General features: G+C 37.5%; 2 protein-coding genes across 2 annotated transcripts in view; one reads left to right on the forward strand and one right to left on the reverse strand.

Moving 5' to 3' along the window:
• The window catches only part of LOC140159355 (uncharacterized), a 73347-nt gene extending 61029 nt beyond the window's left edge, over window positions 1-12318 (reverse strand). The window contains exons 1-2 of the mRNA XM_072182801.1: window positions 11977-12318; window positions 5663-5739 (exon numbers count right to left, since the gene is read on the reverse strand). Coding sequence (XP_072038902.1) covers window positions 5663-5739; window positions 11977-12121 — 222 coding nt within the window. The 5' untranslated portion in view covers window positions 12122-12318. The remainder of the gene's footprint in view (window positions 1-5662; window positions 5740-11976) is intronic.
• A 1855-nt stretch (window positions 12319-14173) lies between these two features.
• The window catches only part of LOC140159356 (uncharacterized), a 15804-nt gene continuing 14683 nt past the window's right edge, over window positions 14174-15294 (forward strand). Inside the window, exon 1 of the mRNA XM_072182803.1 lies at window positions 14174-14355. Within this exon, the coding sequence (XP_072038904.1) occupies window positions 14347-14355 (9 nt within the window). The 5' untranslated portion in view covers window positions 14174-14346. The remainder of the gene's footprint in view (window positions 14356-15294) is intronic.

Raw genomic sequence — 15294 nt, forward strand, 5'->3', positions numbered from 1 at the left:
TGCCTACAAAGTGAAATCTGATGTCTCTTGACTGAGAGAGTTGCTGGCCAGATGAAATAAAGCCAAAAAAAAATTGTTTGGTTGCCCTTCCAAGACAAAAATTTGGAGGGTCTGTAGGTTAATCTGGGTTTTTTTTCATGTGCTCTTCTTCCATTCCTCCATTTCGAAAAGGCTAGTATTGACAAATGCTTGATCATTTTATGGTAAAAAATTTTGCATTTTTAGACTGAATTTAGATGGAAATACTTCTTGTTTTTTAATAAAATATGCAGGGAACCTGCCTGGGAACCAAGGGAGAACAGTGCCAGTGCATTGATTGGTCACCCCAGGTTAAATAAGAAATAAATAACTTTAATAAATAAATAAATAAAATGAGTGAATAGCAAATATAAAATGTCCTTGATACTGTCCAAATTTAAAAGTTTCTTCTGAAAAAAGTGATTGAAAAAAAAATCCCACAATAATCCCAAATTTAGACACAAAGTTTTTGAAATGTGATCATATTTTGGACAGATAATTATAAAAGTCATTTCAAATCACTGGACTTTATAATGCCTACTAATTACGAATACAATATCAAAATCAATTATTCAATACAATGTCACTCAGGCACCATATGTTGTGGTTTTAAATAGGACTCTAGGTCTATATGAACCATGTTTTTGTTTTATATAACAATACTGTAAAAGTGGAAATTTTCGCGCTACATTTATTTTCACGTTTTTTTGCATTCCAAGCTTCTACTGCAAAAATAACAACCCACAAATATATTCCTTTTGTGTATAAGTCAATGGAAGGAGTGGGTTAGGTGAGGGCGGGTTAGTGTAGTGGTCTTCTCACTCGCTTCTCACCACTGTGGCCCGGGTTCAATTCCCTGCGGTGCCACATGTGAGTTTGGTTGCCGATCCATGCTCGTCCTCGCAGGTTTTTCTCCGGTTTTCCTCCTGCTTCTAAAATCGGACCTCTTCCCATACCCTGTCCCGTCATATCTGGAGGCATCCCTTGAATTTAGTAGCCTCTGAGCACTATTGGGTTTAGCCTGGCTTCGGCCGAATGTTATAAATAAATTTTTAAAAAAAGAAGGAAACTTAGAATCGCAAATTTAAAAACAAGGGAAATGGTAAAAAAAATGGCAAAGTGCAAAAAATTAATCATGCAAAATTTGCCACTTTTACCCCCCCACCCCCTTTGCTCACCCAGTGGGCCATCCTGGCTGTCCTGATATTTAAGATTTGTAGGCTTTTTGTACTTTTTTTATACTTATACTTTGTACTTTTTGTATCATTTTTTTACAATTCTCCCCTTTTTTCTATCACACTGGGTAAAAAATAGTCTGTTTAATAACCCCAATTTTTTTTCATCAATGCCTTCCGTCTACCGACGGTCTTACAGGAAAGCTCAGGAACTGACGGCCATGAAGAGCGGGGGAGCACCGGCCCCCCTGGCCATCCCACTGGCTACGCCACTGGATAATAGCATCACAGCTCTTGGTGTAAAGCATCAAATTTTATAATCAGTATGTTTTGAATCCAATATTTTCAGTTTTCACACACTTTTGATTCATCAAAACATAATAATGAACAGAATTTGGTGAATGGGGTATCAAAATGCGCATACATAAACCGCCTTTCTTTCTATGGTAAAATATTGTAAATACGATTTATACATGTAATCCCGGGCATGTAATTCTGAAGCTATTTGTTATGGCTCCATTACTTTTTGTGAAGTCTTTATATCTGTGATGAATATATGCCTTGTTAGTGGTCATACAATAGCTTACAATAATGCAAGTGCATCCCTTTGCTGATTGTGTAATTAAACAATGTATAATTTTATTTTGTCATGGCACTGCACCATTCATTGTGATGACCTTGACAAAAGCATAAGTAATATGAAATATTGATTTGCTTGACACAACAAATTGGCACATTCTATATTTCTACCAATTCCAGTTATTAAAAAAAATGGGATTTATCCTTTTTGTATATGAATTAAACTGCACAAAAACTATCCTAATTAACACAGAAATCTTACACAGCTTTATAAGCTGCTTCTTTTAAGGGGTGGGGTATGAACGTTTGGACAGTATTTATTGTGGGACATTAGAGCACATCAGACATATCAAATTGCATTCTGAATACGAAGAATGTCCTTCTGATATCAAATAATTTTGATTTTTTGAAATTGGCAATGTAATACACATTTTATGGCAAATGATTAAAAATTGACATTTTTGATATTTAACAGTACTCGGAGTAAACTTTATAAATCTGATGATTTATACTTAAAGTGTATGTAGGTGGGATGAAAAGCCGACAATCAATTGAAAATTTTGACCTTTCGTATTGAAGATATGGATTTTTTCCAAAAACACCCAAAAAAATTAGGTCTTTTTGGGAAAAAAATCCATATCTTCCATATGAAAGGTCAAAATTTTCAATTGATCATCGGCTTTTCCTCCCAGCTACATACACTTTAATAATATATCATTTACAAAATGATATATAATTTATCAAATTTACTTCGAGGACTGTTATATATCAAAATGGATCATTATGGATCATTAAACCAACCTGTAATGGCTTCCTGGTATTAAAAAACAAGGGCTGCTGGGAAGGTAAATTATGAAACTGTTACCATAGTAACAGCTTCTTGAAGCTTGACTTGAATAGAAAAGCAGAATGTATATTAAGTGTTTTTATATTTATCATGTGTATCTTTTCCTTTGGCAATGAACTCAATTCATCAAGCTCAATTTGATTTTAATGGCTGATGTACTTCAGAAGAATTAAAATGCATCAATGAGTAATATAAATAAGTAAATTGAATTTAGTTTACTCTGACATCATTACATATCTGCTGAGCTAACTGTTACTTATTGCATCAACGACCACATACCCTTCTTTCCATATGATCTGTGCACCATCAACCCAGAGTAGAATCAGAGTAAATTTAGGGGACTAAGGGCAATATCTAGGGGGTAAGAGTACTCATCATACATGATGAGTACATCTGCATCATACATGGTGAGCACCTCCTACCCAAACCAAACATGTTTGGTTTGGGTAGGTAGGTGCCACTCAGCAGGTATAAGACAACTTTAAAGGGGACAAGACAACTTTAAAGTCATAATGTACGATCTTATAATATGAATTTGGTTAATTTTTTTCAAACCTGATTTTTTTGCATATTTGTAATTGTTACACATGTCACAACTTGCACCTAAATGGAATCAGCCAAATTTGTTGTGTTTGTAGGTAAACAGAGAAATTATGACTTTATGTCCGCCCATAGAACTGCGTGTTAAACGACCAAAATAACAAGCAGTGTTTCTTTCACGTTACCTCGTTATTTCAGCTCAAAATGGACAGAAATTAACCATTCCCGATCATTATTACTAGTATTATTTCAGCATTTTGAGTATATAATGACAAATTAAAAATTTGAAGGAAATCATACATTAAACCTTTAATAGGAGACAAAATAAGACGAAAATTGTCAAAACTAGGCTATAAGGCCAGGGGGACAAGAATTCTTACATGGGGAAGCTGCCCTTTGTCACTGGTGCCACTGAGAATCCTGATTTTTTACTACTTCCCCCAATTTGAGTAACTTTTAAAATTGGGCTTTTTCCCAAGATACGGTAATTGAGAAAATTTTGAAAAAATTACCCATCCGCAAAATGCTGAGAGGAAGGGGTCATAAGGTAAAGGTAAAGGTAAAGGAGACGATCCTGTATAAACAGTGATCGGAGTGCCCATCTCTCTTTCATTGGCGATTGGGCCAGACTCCTCCATGTAATGTTGCTATAGGGGATCGCTACACCTCCTCTACAGCGAAGTCTGTTACCTTCCCAGCATTTAAGAATGCCGGTACCCATTTAAACACCTGGGTGGAGAGGAGTAATCGAGATAAAGTGCCTTACTCAAGGGCACAACACGATGGCGTCGCCGGGGCTCGAACCCGCAACCTTCCGATTATGAGTCAGTGCCCGTTCCGCTAGGCCAACGTGCTCCTTGATATACCAAAAGGCCGAATATATAACAATTCCCTCCTTGTTTTTAAACTTTGTTAAAATAATTTCACTCAGCAACTGAAGTTATGCAAAAGATGCCAAATTTTAAAGGCAATAAGAATTAATTGCACATTTGCATCCATTTTGAAAATTTAAGGCAACATGTAATATTAATCTACTAATTGCATTGAACAAATTCATTTTACATCAAATATTTTGTATCTGTATCTGAAAAGTCCTATAGCATGCCAACAGTGTTGAAAATAGCTGGTATCGTATTTAGCAAAATGCTATGCAATTTTATCAATTTGCTACACAATTTTGGAGTTGAGTAGCATTTTTATGCCAAAGACATACACACTGAAGATTGTGAATGTACCAAGAGAAAAGTAATGAAAACAAATTTTGATACGTATAAAAAAATACTTAATTCCAACACTGCATGTCAATGGAGGCAGGGCAGCAGCCCTCGAATTAAGGATCTGAAGGGGCACAGCAACTTTTTTAGGGCAAGTTGATAATTGCCTTGGATTTCACTGAAAAGGCAAGGCAGCACATCAGCAATTTGTAATATTTCAAGAGGGCATCATGGCAACTGTTGCAAATTTGAGGACACCAAGGCAATTTCTCAAATGTGAAGAAAACACACACAAACATAGAATGATTTTATAATGAAGGGGCAGGGCTGGGGCACCGATGGCAACTTCATTAGAGGGCACATCAAGTGACTGCCTTGGGTAAAGGACATATTTTGAGGGCATTACAGCAGTGGGGATGGGCACCCACAGCAAAATGCCATGGGTGCCGTGGGTTAATTCCAGGGCTGCAAGGCAGGGAGTACTCCCTTAGTAATTTTAGAAGTAACTGGGAACAAGTCAACGACTTTCCATATATACATTAGTGATCTGTAGATCTTTACATCAGTGTTTACTTACATTCATTAGTCCGATGAGTAAGATCTTTTTTTCTATACTCACTATCTCACATGGCGCATGAAAAACGAATCGCGAAAGTCCAGTGACTGTGCCGCCCTAATGGAGGGGCGGTTAGTGAATTTTTGTGGTTAATCTTTCTTGAGCGATCAGAGTCAGAGTATAGTTGATAACTATAAGAAAAAAAAGAGGTCTACTCGGACTAACATGCATACGTGTTCTAAAGAAGGGGGAAGCCCCCTGGATCTGTCATCACCACCGTCATCACATTACGTTTTGTTATCAAGAGAGATTTGATCGTGTCTCACCTCCTTTTTCAACCAAATCGACAGTAATAACTCTTGTAGTGAGGGATCAACATTTAACCACAAATTGTCTCAGACAAAACTCACTTCCTGGGAACTAAATACCACACAAGGTCATTTTTATGTAACTCATTGACCCATTTGTGTCATATACTGCCAGTGTTCGAAATATGCCTCAAAAAGTTACAGGCCAGCCGGGCTTGACCGTAAAAAGTTACCGGCCACCCGGGCTGGCAACTAGATGCCAGTCAGAAAAGTTACCGGCCAGGCCAAAAAGTTACAGGCCAATGGCCGGCTAACCGGCCCTATTTCGAACGCTGTATACTGCCTCTAGCAATAATGACATTCCTGTGATCTGATCAATTCTCTCCAGGTAGTGAAATGTAATGAAAATATGCAAATTGACTTACCCTGTGTGCATACGCCAAATGCCATGTAACATTCACCATCTGCCCAGGTATAAATGTTGTCAATGGACTCTCAGGATCTGTGTAAAGAAAATATGCAATATTTCATGTTTGATTTGTGTTTTTTCCTCAATGCCTGCCACCCTCCCCATCCTGTCAGGCTTTGCCGTTTGAGGAGAGCTAGAGCGATTGCTCCCCATCACTCCCCACAAATAAAGCTGAGGAGAGCTTTTTATTGCTCGCCTACCTTTGGTGTACCAAAAGAGTCTAAGCATCACCGGAAACCCATCTCCCGGGAAAGTGGATCAGATGACCATATCAGTCATACCTGATGAAGTCCTCCGATGTGAAGGACGAAATATTGTAGTGAGTAAAAATTCACTTGGTTTTGTCAAGCTAACTTGTCTTTTCATTTACCTTTGGTGTAAAAATAATAACCATTATACAGTACAGTAAAAATGCTCTCCTGTAGCACTCAAGGAGAGCGATTAAAAGCTCCCCTGCAAATTTCAAACAGCAAAGCCATCCTGTCCATTTTTACTTCCATTCATTTAATTCATTTTGTTTCATCCGTTCACTTTATTTGCGGTAGTGTTTCTGCTATTAATAGAAGTCTGCAGCCTTTATCGAACGCATACATGTATTCTTCCAGTGGCAACATTTGGTGGTGGCGAGGGCATAATTATGCCTGGGTACCTTCGGGGGAGGGGCACCAAATCTAACAATTCAGCACCACTTAAGATTAATTCTGTACCCCCTCCAAGTGGTGAAAGTCAAGATTTGCCCCCTCAGAAGTGGAATATTTTTCAAAATGAAGCCCCAATCGAAGGGAGCACATCCCAGGAGCACCGTCACCTCACCCATTTATTGGTTAGAGTAGAACTGGCCTCAACATGTAGGTCTAATATAGACCTACCAGATGCATATTATAATGGCATATGAATAGCCTCTTTCTAATGATCATTGGCATAAAAGTTGCCAAATTGTACTATCGCGACACTCCAGGTGTGACACAGGCTTTGACTTATGGGGTGAGAACATGAGCAATCACTCTCCTTAAAACCTCTCCTAATCATCCTCAGGAGAGTGATGTATACAGCTCACCTGCAATTTGTAAAACCTGTTTGTGTTCAACTGAATTTGAGAAAGGCGCAGGATTGGTTGTTTTGGTAGATTTCCCATATAAGGTATAGGGAAATTGTACATTTTGTACCGGCTATATAAGCAATTATGACATTCATCCCGAAGTCCCTTCTAGCCGTCAGCAATTTGTGCAATTTATGCAATTATCAACTTAGAATCTTTTTTCATATCTGAGTTGCCTCCAGTAAGCGCTATTTGTGCTATTGTGCAATTGGTGAAAAGGGCCATAACGTACCGGCTATATAAGGCCGGGGAATAGCGCTACGTAGTTAGGGCGGTTTTCGGACTCATTTTTTGTTACAAACATCCTCGTCCGTAATATTCTTCCTTAAATTTTCTTGGTTTGTATGAAAGCGGTTCTCGAAAGAAATGGCGCAGTGCGAGCCTGGAAAAGTTGAGTGTAACCGTAGTTAGGGTGGTTTTCGGATTTTTTGGTTAAAAACATCCTCGTACATATCATTCTTCCTTAAATTTTCTTTCCACCAATTGCACAAATAGCGCTTACTGGAAGCAACTCAGATATTATCATCATTGCTTTTATAAATTGCATAAATTGCAACACCTGTGGCTATTTCTACAATTTGTAAAAATTGCTTACGTACATGGCTATTTGTACAAATCGTAAAAATTGCTGCAACTGTAGGCTATTCGTGCAATTGACTGACATAAATGGCACAAATTGCAACACCTGTTGCTATTTATGCAATTTGTAAAAACTGCTTACATATATACATGGCTATTTGTGCTATTTGTACAAATTGCACACTTTCTTGCAACTGTAGGCTATTCGTGCAATTTACTGACATAAATCACACAAATTGCAACACCTGTGGCTTTTTATACAATTTGTCTGACATAGATTGCATCAATTGCAACTATCTGTGGCTATTTATGCAATTTGTAAAAATTGCTTTAGCAACTGGCTATTTGTGATATTTATACAAATTGCGCACTTTCTTGCAATTGAAGGCTATTTGTGCAATGACCAATCCTGCGCTTTTATGTTGAATTTAGGCCACATAAAATTAATTGTTTGGTTCTCATGTGGACAGTGGCGGCGCCAGGAATTTTTTCGGGGAGGGGGGCATTGAGGGGGCAAAGTGTATTTCAGGGGGGGGCAAAATCAACTAATTTTGGGTTTTTACTGGGGGCAACAGTTCTGACTGGGGGGCATTTGCCCCTCATGCCCCCCCCCTGGCGCCGCCACTGCATGTGGAGGATTTTGATGAATTGATGAGGGAGGGAGGTGGACTTGAAAGTGATTCTTATTATTTCGGCTTAAAATGGACAGAAATCTTTCCTGTGTAAGTGGGACATGTGTAAACAACTTCATAATTTTTACAAAAAGACTGCACATTTGTATGGCTTTAAATCATTTCCCTGCATGACAGCTTTTACTGTACAGTACTGAACATCCCGACTGCCTGATGACTGATAGCCTCGGAACAAATGACCATATCTCAATTGCTCATTCTGCTCACAGATCAAGCGTATTCAAATTTATAAATGAATGAATAAATAAAAAAGTGAATAATTGAATGAATGAATGAATGAATTGTTGAATGAATGAATAAATGAATTAATGAAAATTTAAAATAGAGGATATCCAATAAAAAGATAATGCCAGATCTCACAAAGTGCACAAAATTCACTTTTGCTTCTAACAATATCAGAATTTACCTTTACTTCTGAATACCATTGTTTTACTGATGTCAATATTAACAATTCCACTTCATAACTTCCCAATAAAAAATACTCAATTGAAATATATCGAAAATATAGCTTTTTAATATGGCAAAAATCATGTGATATATTGCTGTATTCATTTCCTGTTGTTAATTTGCATAAAGAATCCATAAAAATCTATAACCCATGGCCATGGCACTGGTTGATAGGTTTCTTATATAATATACTATGTATGATTGTATGTATTGATATTTTACATCATCATGGCTTCAAGTTACACAAATGGGATGAAGAGTTCAAATGCAAACAGTGGCAGCACCAGGGGGCATGGGGGAAAATTCCCCCAGTCAGAACTCTTCCCCCCTGTTCCCCCAGTAAAAACTCAAAATCACCAAAATTTCCACTTTTTGCGGTAATTTTTTGCAAAATGTGTTTATTTTGCCCCCCCCCCTGAAATTCACTTTGCCCTCCTCAATGCCCCCCCCCCGAAAAAAATTCCTGGCCCCGCCACTGAATGCAAAATGTGATATACACCACTGCCTTGTCATGCGCGTATTTTGGGGGGGTTTGGGGGCGCCAGCCCCCCGGGGTAAAAGCAGGGGGCGGCCAAAATGAAGGGGCGGTGGAAGAAGAAGGGGCAGCAAAAACAGGAGCGGCAAAAATGAAGGGGGCGGCAAAAAGAATTAGTAAATAAAAAAGGGCGGAAAAATTTGATAAAGCATAAAAAAATTGAAAAAATGGTACTATACATCAAAATGTGCCGCTTTTAGTGCACTAGCGCCTGAAACCTTTTTTTTTTTTTTTTTTTTTGCTCTTCACTTTTCAAACGACCAAGAAAAAAATTGGGACAACCTTTTCGGGCTGTTGAGGAAGGGGCGGCAAAATTGAAGCGGGGAGGCCACGGTACGCCACTGCTTGTATTCCTTTAAATTAATATTGATAAGGCCTAAAAACATTTCGTTTGATTGACGTAACATTATTGCGTATGATAAAGGCTTTGGAACCTTTTCTTTTTAAATTCAGCAAGAGTGTGCGAAGAGAATGCTAACACAGGCAGGTCATTGTGAATTGCTCATTCTCTGATCTTTGTAGATCTTTAAGAAAACAAACCTTGTGGGAAACACAATAATATGATGCATGCCTTGTACAATAGCCAGTTACAATTGCACCAGTTACAATTACACAAGTGTACTTAGTGACTTGGACAAATACCTACTCCCTATTCCAGAAAAATACAGCACTCATTTTTTAGGATTAAAAAAATATTATCCTGTTAAGCTGTTTTGCCAAATGAAACATAGCTAAATCCTAATCCTTTACTTAGTTCTAACTGGCAATAAAAGTCAAATTTTACTATTGGGCAAATTTTTGGGAATAAGGGCCAAAAACGTGCATTTTTAGGGTGTCTTTTTGAATGCTGTGCATGATGATCAAGCCCAAAGACTTGTACTAAGACTAAATTCAGGTTATGTATTAATTTTTGGAAAAACACATTAATTTTCTTATATATAGGGCCTAGGCCTATCTGTTATTCAAAATTAATATGAAATATTAAATTTATAAGCACATTTTTAGCCAATATGCCTACTACTACAATTTTTGAATTCTTAGACTTGTGACCAATTTTGTGACTGTAATTGTCAAAAATCATGTAAAATTGCATGTTTTTGGCCTATTTACCCTGAAATTTCAAACTCTTCAAATTTGACTTTTATTGACCGGCAGTTTGAACTAACTAAATGATTAAGATTTAGCTATATTTCATTTGGCAAAGGAGGATAATATTTTTTTAATCTAAAAAAATTAGTCTATTTTATTTACCCTGAAATTTCAAACTCTTCAAATTTGACTTTTATTGACCGGCAGTTTGAACTAACTAAATGATTAAGATTTAGCTATGTTTCATTTGGCAAAGGAGGATAATATTTTTTTAATCTAAAAAAATGAGTGCTGTATTTTTCTGGAACCGGGAGTAGGATGGTACTACCTCGCTGTGTCAAAAGTCAATCATTTTCATAGGAGAGTCTTTATGTAAGTCTATTTTCCCAAGTAAATGCAGAGTCTGTCAGATATTGTGTTTTGAATCAGCATGAGGTTTTGGATCAAAGTATTTTTGTATTAAATATAAATTTTAAGTCCTAAAAAAATTTATATTGCTCTTTATATCTCCAAAGTCAGGGTGGGTCACTTGGTTTGTGTAAGAGATTTAGTGAGATCAAGTAGATTTTAATGGCTTTGCAGAAAGCTGGAAGGTAAATGTTAAAGACTCCTGCAAAATACAGGATAAAAAAATTGGGAGAAAGATAAAAAAAATCCTGATTGCATCATTTTGACCTGGTATTATCGGTGGGACTTTATACGCCTAGATACCAAGTTTTGAGAGAGACTGTATACATGTTGAGCTTCTAAAAAAGGGTTTTATTAGGACAATATACTTTGTAGTGTACAAAGTGGTATTTTACACTTTATTTTGGCCCATGATCGGGGTGAATTTTGGTGGGGGTGGGAAACAGACTCCTTTCTCCTTTTCTTTACATTCCTGATTTTCTTTCATTTTTTGTCCAGTGGACTTTTTCTCTTTCATTTTTTGTCAGGGGCACACTCTGCCCCCCTCCCCATCCCACCCGCTGGCTATGCCACTTTTCAACCAGTACATGACATGTATGATCATTGATCCACTACATGTATGATAGCATGCATGCACAAATCATTTATAGAATAATATTCATAACTGATGAATAATTTATAATAACTTGGAATCAATATACTGACCCACTTTGTATGTAAATAACAATAATGGTCATGCATACATGTCAGCATGTGTCCAAGTAAAAATGGTGTTAGAAAAGGGCTTTATTTAATAATATACAATCCCCTTATCAATTCAGCTAAATTTCCTCTTTAAATATTGCCTTATTAAGCTTTACAATAACACAGTAAAATGTATGACATCACAAGGCCTTCTCTGATGTATTAGCAAACAGTCAGAATCAACTCCCTGGTAAAACCTTGGGCAGGGGGGCAGAGTGCCCCCCTGACAAAAAAATGAAAGAAAAAGTGCCCCTCTGACAAAAAATGAAAGAGAAAATCAGGAAGGCAAAGGAAAAGAAAAGGGCAAGGAGCCCTTTTGTAGCAAAAAATTCAGGGCTAAAATAATGTAAAATACAAAAAATGTTCGCGCTATGCGGGCTCATTGCAACAATAAAGCCCTTTTTTAACGGGATAATGGGGCGAAAATAGTGTAAAATACCATTTTTTGTGCTACGCGCACACATCATCCCAATAAGACCCTTTTTCGGGAAGCTCGAAGACATACAGTCTCTATGTATTGTTTTGTTTCGTCTGTGCCCCCAAAATTTTATTTTGCCCCCCCGACCAAGAAAGCTGGCCACGCCCCTGTGGGTCCGGGACCCCAAAAAGCAACCCAGCGCTACCCTAGATCGTCATCATCATCATCATCATCGTCGTCATCATCATCATCTACTTACTTGATTGCATTCCACAAGCTCCAGTAGTTCGAGCATTATCCAAGAAATCAACATCATATTTCCTTGCTGGAGGAAACGTAAATCTGACATGAGCTGAACATAGGACCACTAAACTGGCGCCAAATAAAAGTTTCACAATCATCATGGTGACTGGAGGATATGGGAAACTAACATGCGGTTATTGTGGTGGTGATTGGTTCACTTTGGTGCCCAAACTGGTGATGGTGCCGATATAGACCAGAATTCCGATTCTGATGATATGACTGTACTATCACTTGGGCAAGTTGATCCAACCACATGCAGGCTCGATCTAAAACTGTTCAACACTGTGTGTGATCTATCTTTCCTCGATGAAATAAAATGGACATCTAGCATTTACTATTCAGCAGGGTCTGCGTCAGAGATGCGTAGAAACGTTACAGTAATTAATTTATATTTTTCTGAATGTTTTCCCTGCAGTGTTTAATAGCTAGTGTTTCAGTCATTGTCAGTGCAGGGACATTGGCAGTTTCAGGCCTGGGCAGTTTTCAGAGTGTTAGCGCGCCATCAATGTTTCCGATAGGTATTTTTTGGCCCGGATATTTATTGAAAGTTTCGAAAGAGGGGGTGATCCAGTGGGGGAGGCGGCCAATAATTTTTGTTCACCAATTTTGTCATTAATAGATACATTTTATATCCAAAAAAGCTATAAAAATGCTATAAAAGTGAATAATTTTGTAAAATAGGGAAAATTCAAGTTACGAATGACTCAAATGCATCTGTATACTAATACATTTGCATGTTATCACATTTAGCTGCTCAGGCCTAAAATTTGGTTGTACATGATGTTTTGTTTGAAAAACTAATAAAGGATCCCATCAAACAACCGCACCAGAATAAAAAAAAATCAATTGTCATATTTTTCTACGGTGCTTAGTTCATTAGGCCTACACAAAGGTCAAAATTACAAAATGAAAATGGACCTTTCCGAGCGCGTGAAAGCATGTCCAATTATTGTTTGCATTGACAATATTCATAGGCAAATGTTGTGCTCAGAAGTTGGAAATAAGTATCACAATTCTTTCTTTAGAATTTTCAACACATAAATATACAAATATTAGGAAATCCGTCCACGGGAATTTAGGCCTAATAGCTTTTAATGAAATTGAGTCTCAAAGTGCGAGAGCTGAAATGCAACATCACAGCCTATTTAAATAATTTCCCATCATAGTGACCTTACACAATTAAGTGACCATGCTCAAATATAAAACTAGAGAGTTTAATTTGTGGGTCATTGATGGGCACCATCAATTTTGAACCTGTGATTAACAAAAATTCACTGTAGTGGCAGATTCCTCTCATTTCTTTGATTGCCTAGATTCTAGGCAATCAAAAAGAAATCCATCACCCCTTAAGACAATTAATGAGCTTTTGTAAATGAACCTGATGGTGAAAAGATAATAACGGCCTACCTAAATAACTGAAGTTCGGGTAGGCCTATTCATTAAAAAGTTCAACATTGGAACTTTACCAAAAACAAAAGAATATGATGAAAGAGCACGACCATCGACCACTTTTGTTTTGCAACAATTTACACAATAATCATTCAACCTGTTAAGAACACTTTGAAGTCCTTCTGCCGACTAAGATAAAAATAATCATAGTGAATTATTATTGAGAATAACTGGATCACAATCATTCATATCATATTTGGAAGATCACTTTAAAAAACATTGGTAAAAACACAGCCTTGTTTGACACCAACTTTTAAACTAAAAATGAATCGGTGAGTTTAGACCATAGACCATCTAATAACTATATTAGATGGTCTATATTTTTTTTTGGGGGGGGACACTGAAAAGTTTTGACCCTCATAAGGGGGGCTGAACAAATTTTCCTGGAAAAATTGAGTTTATATGCTTCATTCTACAGGATTTTATGGGTAGACAACCTATGTAGGCCTACAGTTGTATCGCGCCCGTCTTCTACATTCTACAGGATTTTAATGGGGTGACCCACCGTGGTTGACCCATAATTAAGGTTGACCCATAATTTTCATGTCAAAAAGGGGGGCCCTGACATTATTGAGGTCTGTAAGGGGGGGCAAATTTTCGCGATGATTTCTTTTTTGCATCAGGCCCCGCTAACAAGTGTTTATGAGCGGTCCCTTAGACATAGACAAACCACAGGTGGGCGTGTCGGTGTCTGCCATTACCTGGTCAGAATCGCGATGAGGGCGTATTCAATATGGCGGCGCCCATGATGTAAAAATTTGTGATTTAGACTCCTGCTTTATATGATAATTCCTTCAATTTCAGAAGTACTGTCACGCATTTCTCATTATATATGACACAAGAAGGTTTTTAACAGTTGTTACAAGAAGATTCAATAATGGACAAAGTAAGTAGCAGTTCAAGAGGATTTAAAAGTTTACATCGGATCACAAAAGCTTATCCATCCACTCATGGCATGCACTTGAACCATCGAGCTATTAATAGAAGGAGAATCCACGAATCCAGTTCCCTTTGCACTATGATCGTTATGAGTCGATACAGAGCAATCAGGTATGAATGGTGCACTATCGATTTGCTAAGCTTCTTATCTATTGAGCTTGGCCGGTTATGAACCACCGTTTAGCCTAGGTATCACAGGGAAACCTAGTCGGGATTATGCACTTTCAGTTTCTCACGCGTTTGAACGGGAATTGGATTGCGTACTTTTTCGATGTCTAGTGAGCAAATTTCTTCAATATTTTGAGAAAATGATGTCAAATTTTCTATTCTATATTGTTTGGTAATAATGTCTTTTGCCAATAGTATGTTTAAAGTTGTAATTTTGTGGTTTTGATCGCAAAGATCGGATATTTTCGCTTCGATTCAATTCTGAACCCTTTCGCAAGGGTGCCGATTTCGCAGAACTTTGACGATAATTTTGCCTTTTTGACACTAAAATGCATTCGATCCTTAATTTTGTTTCAACCGAGTCTTAAATTAGCAAGCACAATAAGGTTGGTACCACTTTTATATACATTGATAAAATTTTTAAGATTTTTTTTCAAGTTTCTAACTGGCGCAAATCGTTAAGTGTGTATTTCCCATTGACATCCAAAATGGGAAATACAAGTCTGATGGACATAGGAACGGCGTCCATGAGACTCAGCGAGTCTAGGGAAACCTCAGTTATTACACATTTGTTAGTCAGTCAAAATGTAGGTAACCTAGGCAAACCTTAGTTAACACATTTACTAGTCAGCGAATTCGCCGAGACCGGGGCCCCAACACAATGCATATTTACATAGAAATTTGAATTTTTTTCGAGAATAGGTGGGTGAAGGAAACC

This window comes from Amphiura filiformis, chromosome 8 (genome assembly GCF_039555335.1).
Source record: "Amphiura filiformis chromosome 8, Afil_fr2py, whole genome shotgun sequence".
Taxonomy (NCBI): domain Eukaryota; kingdom Metazoa; phylum Echinodermata; class Ophiuroidea; order Amphilepidida; family Amphiuridae; genus Amphiura; species Amphiura filiformis.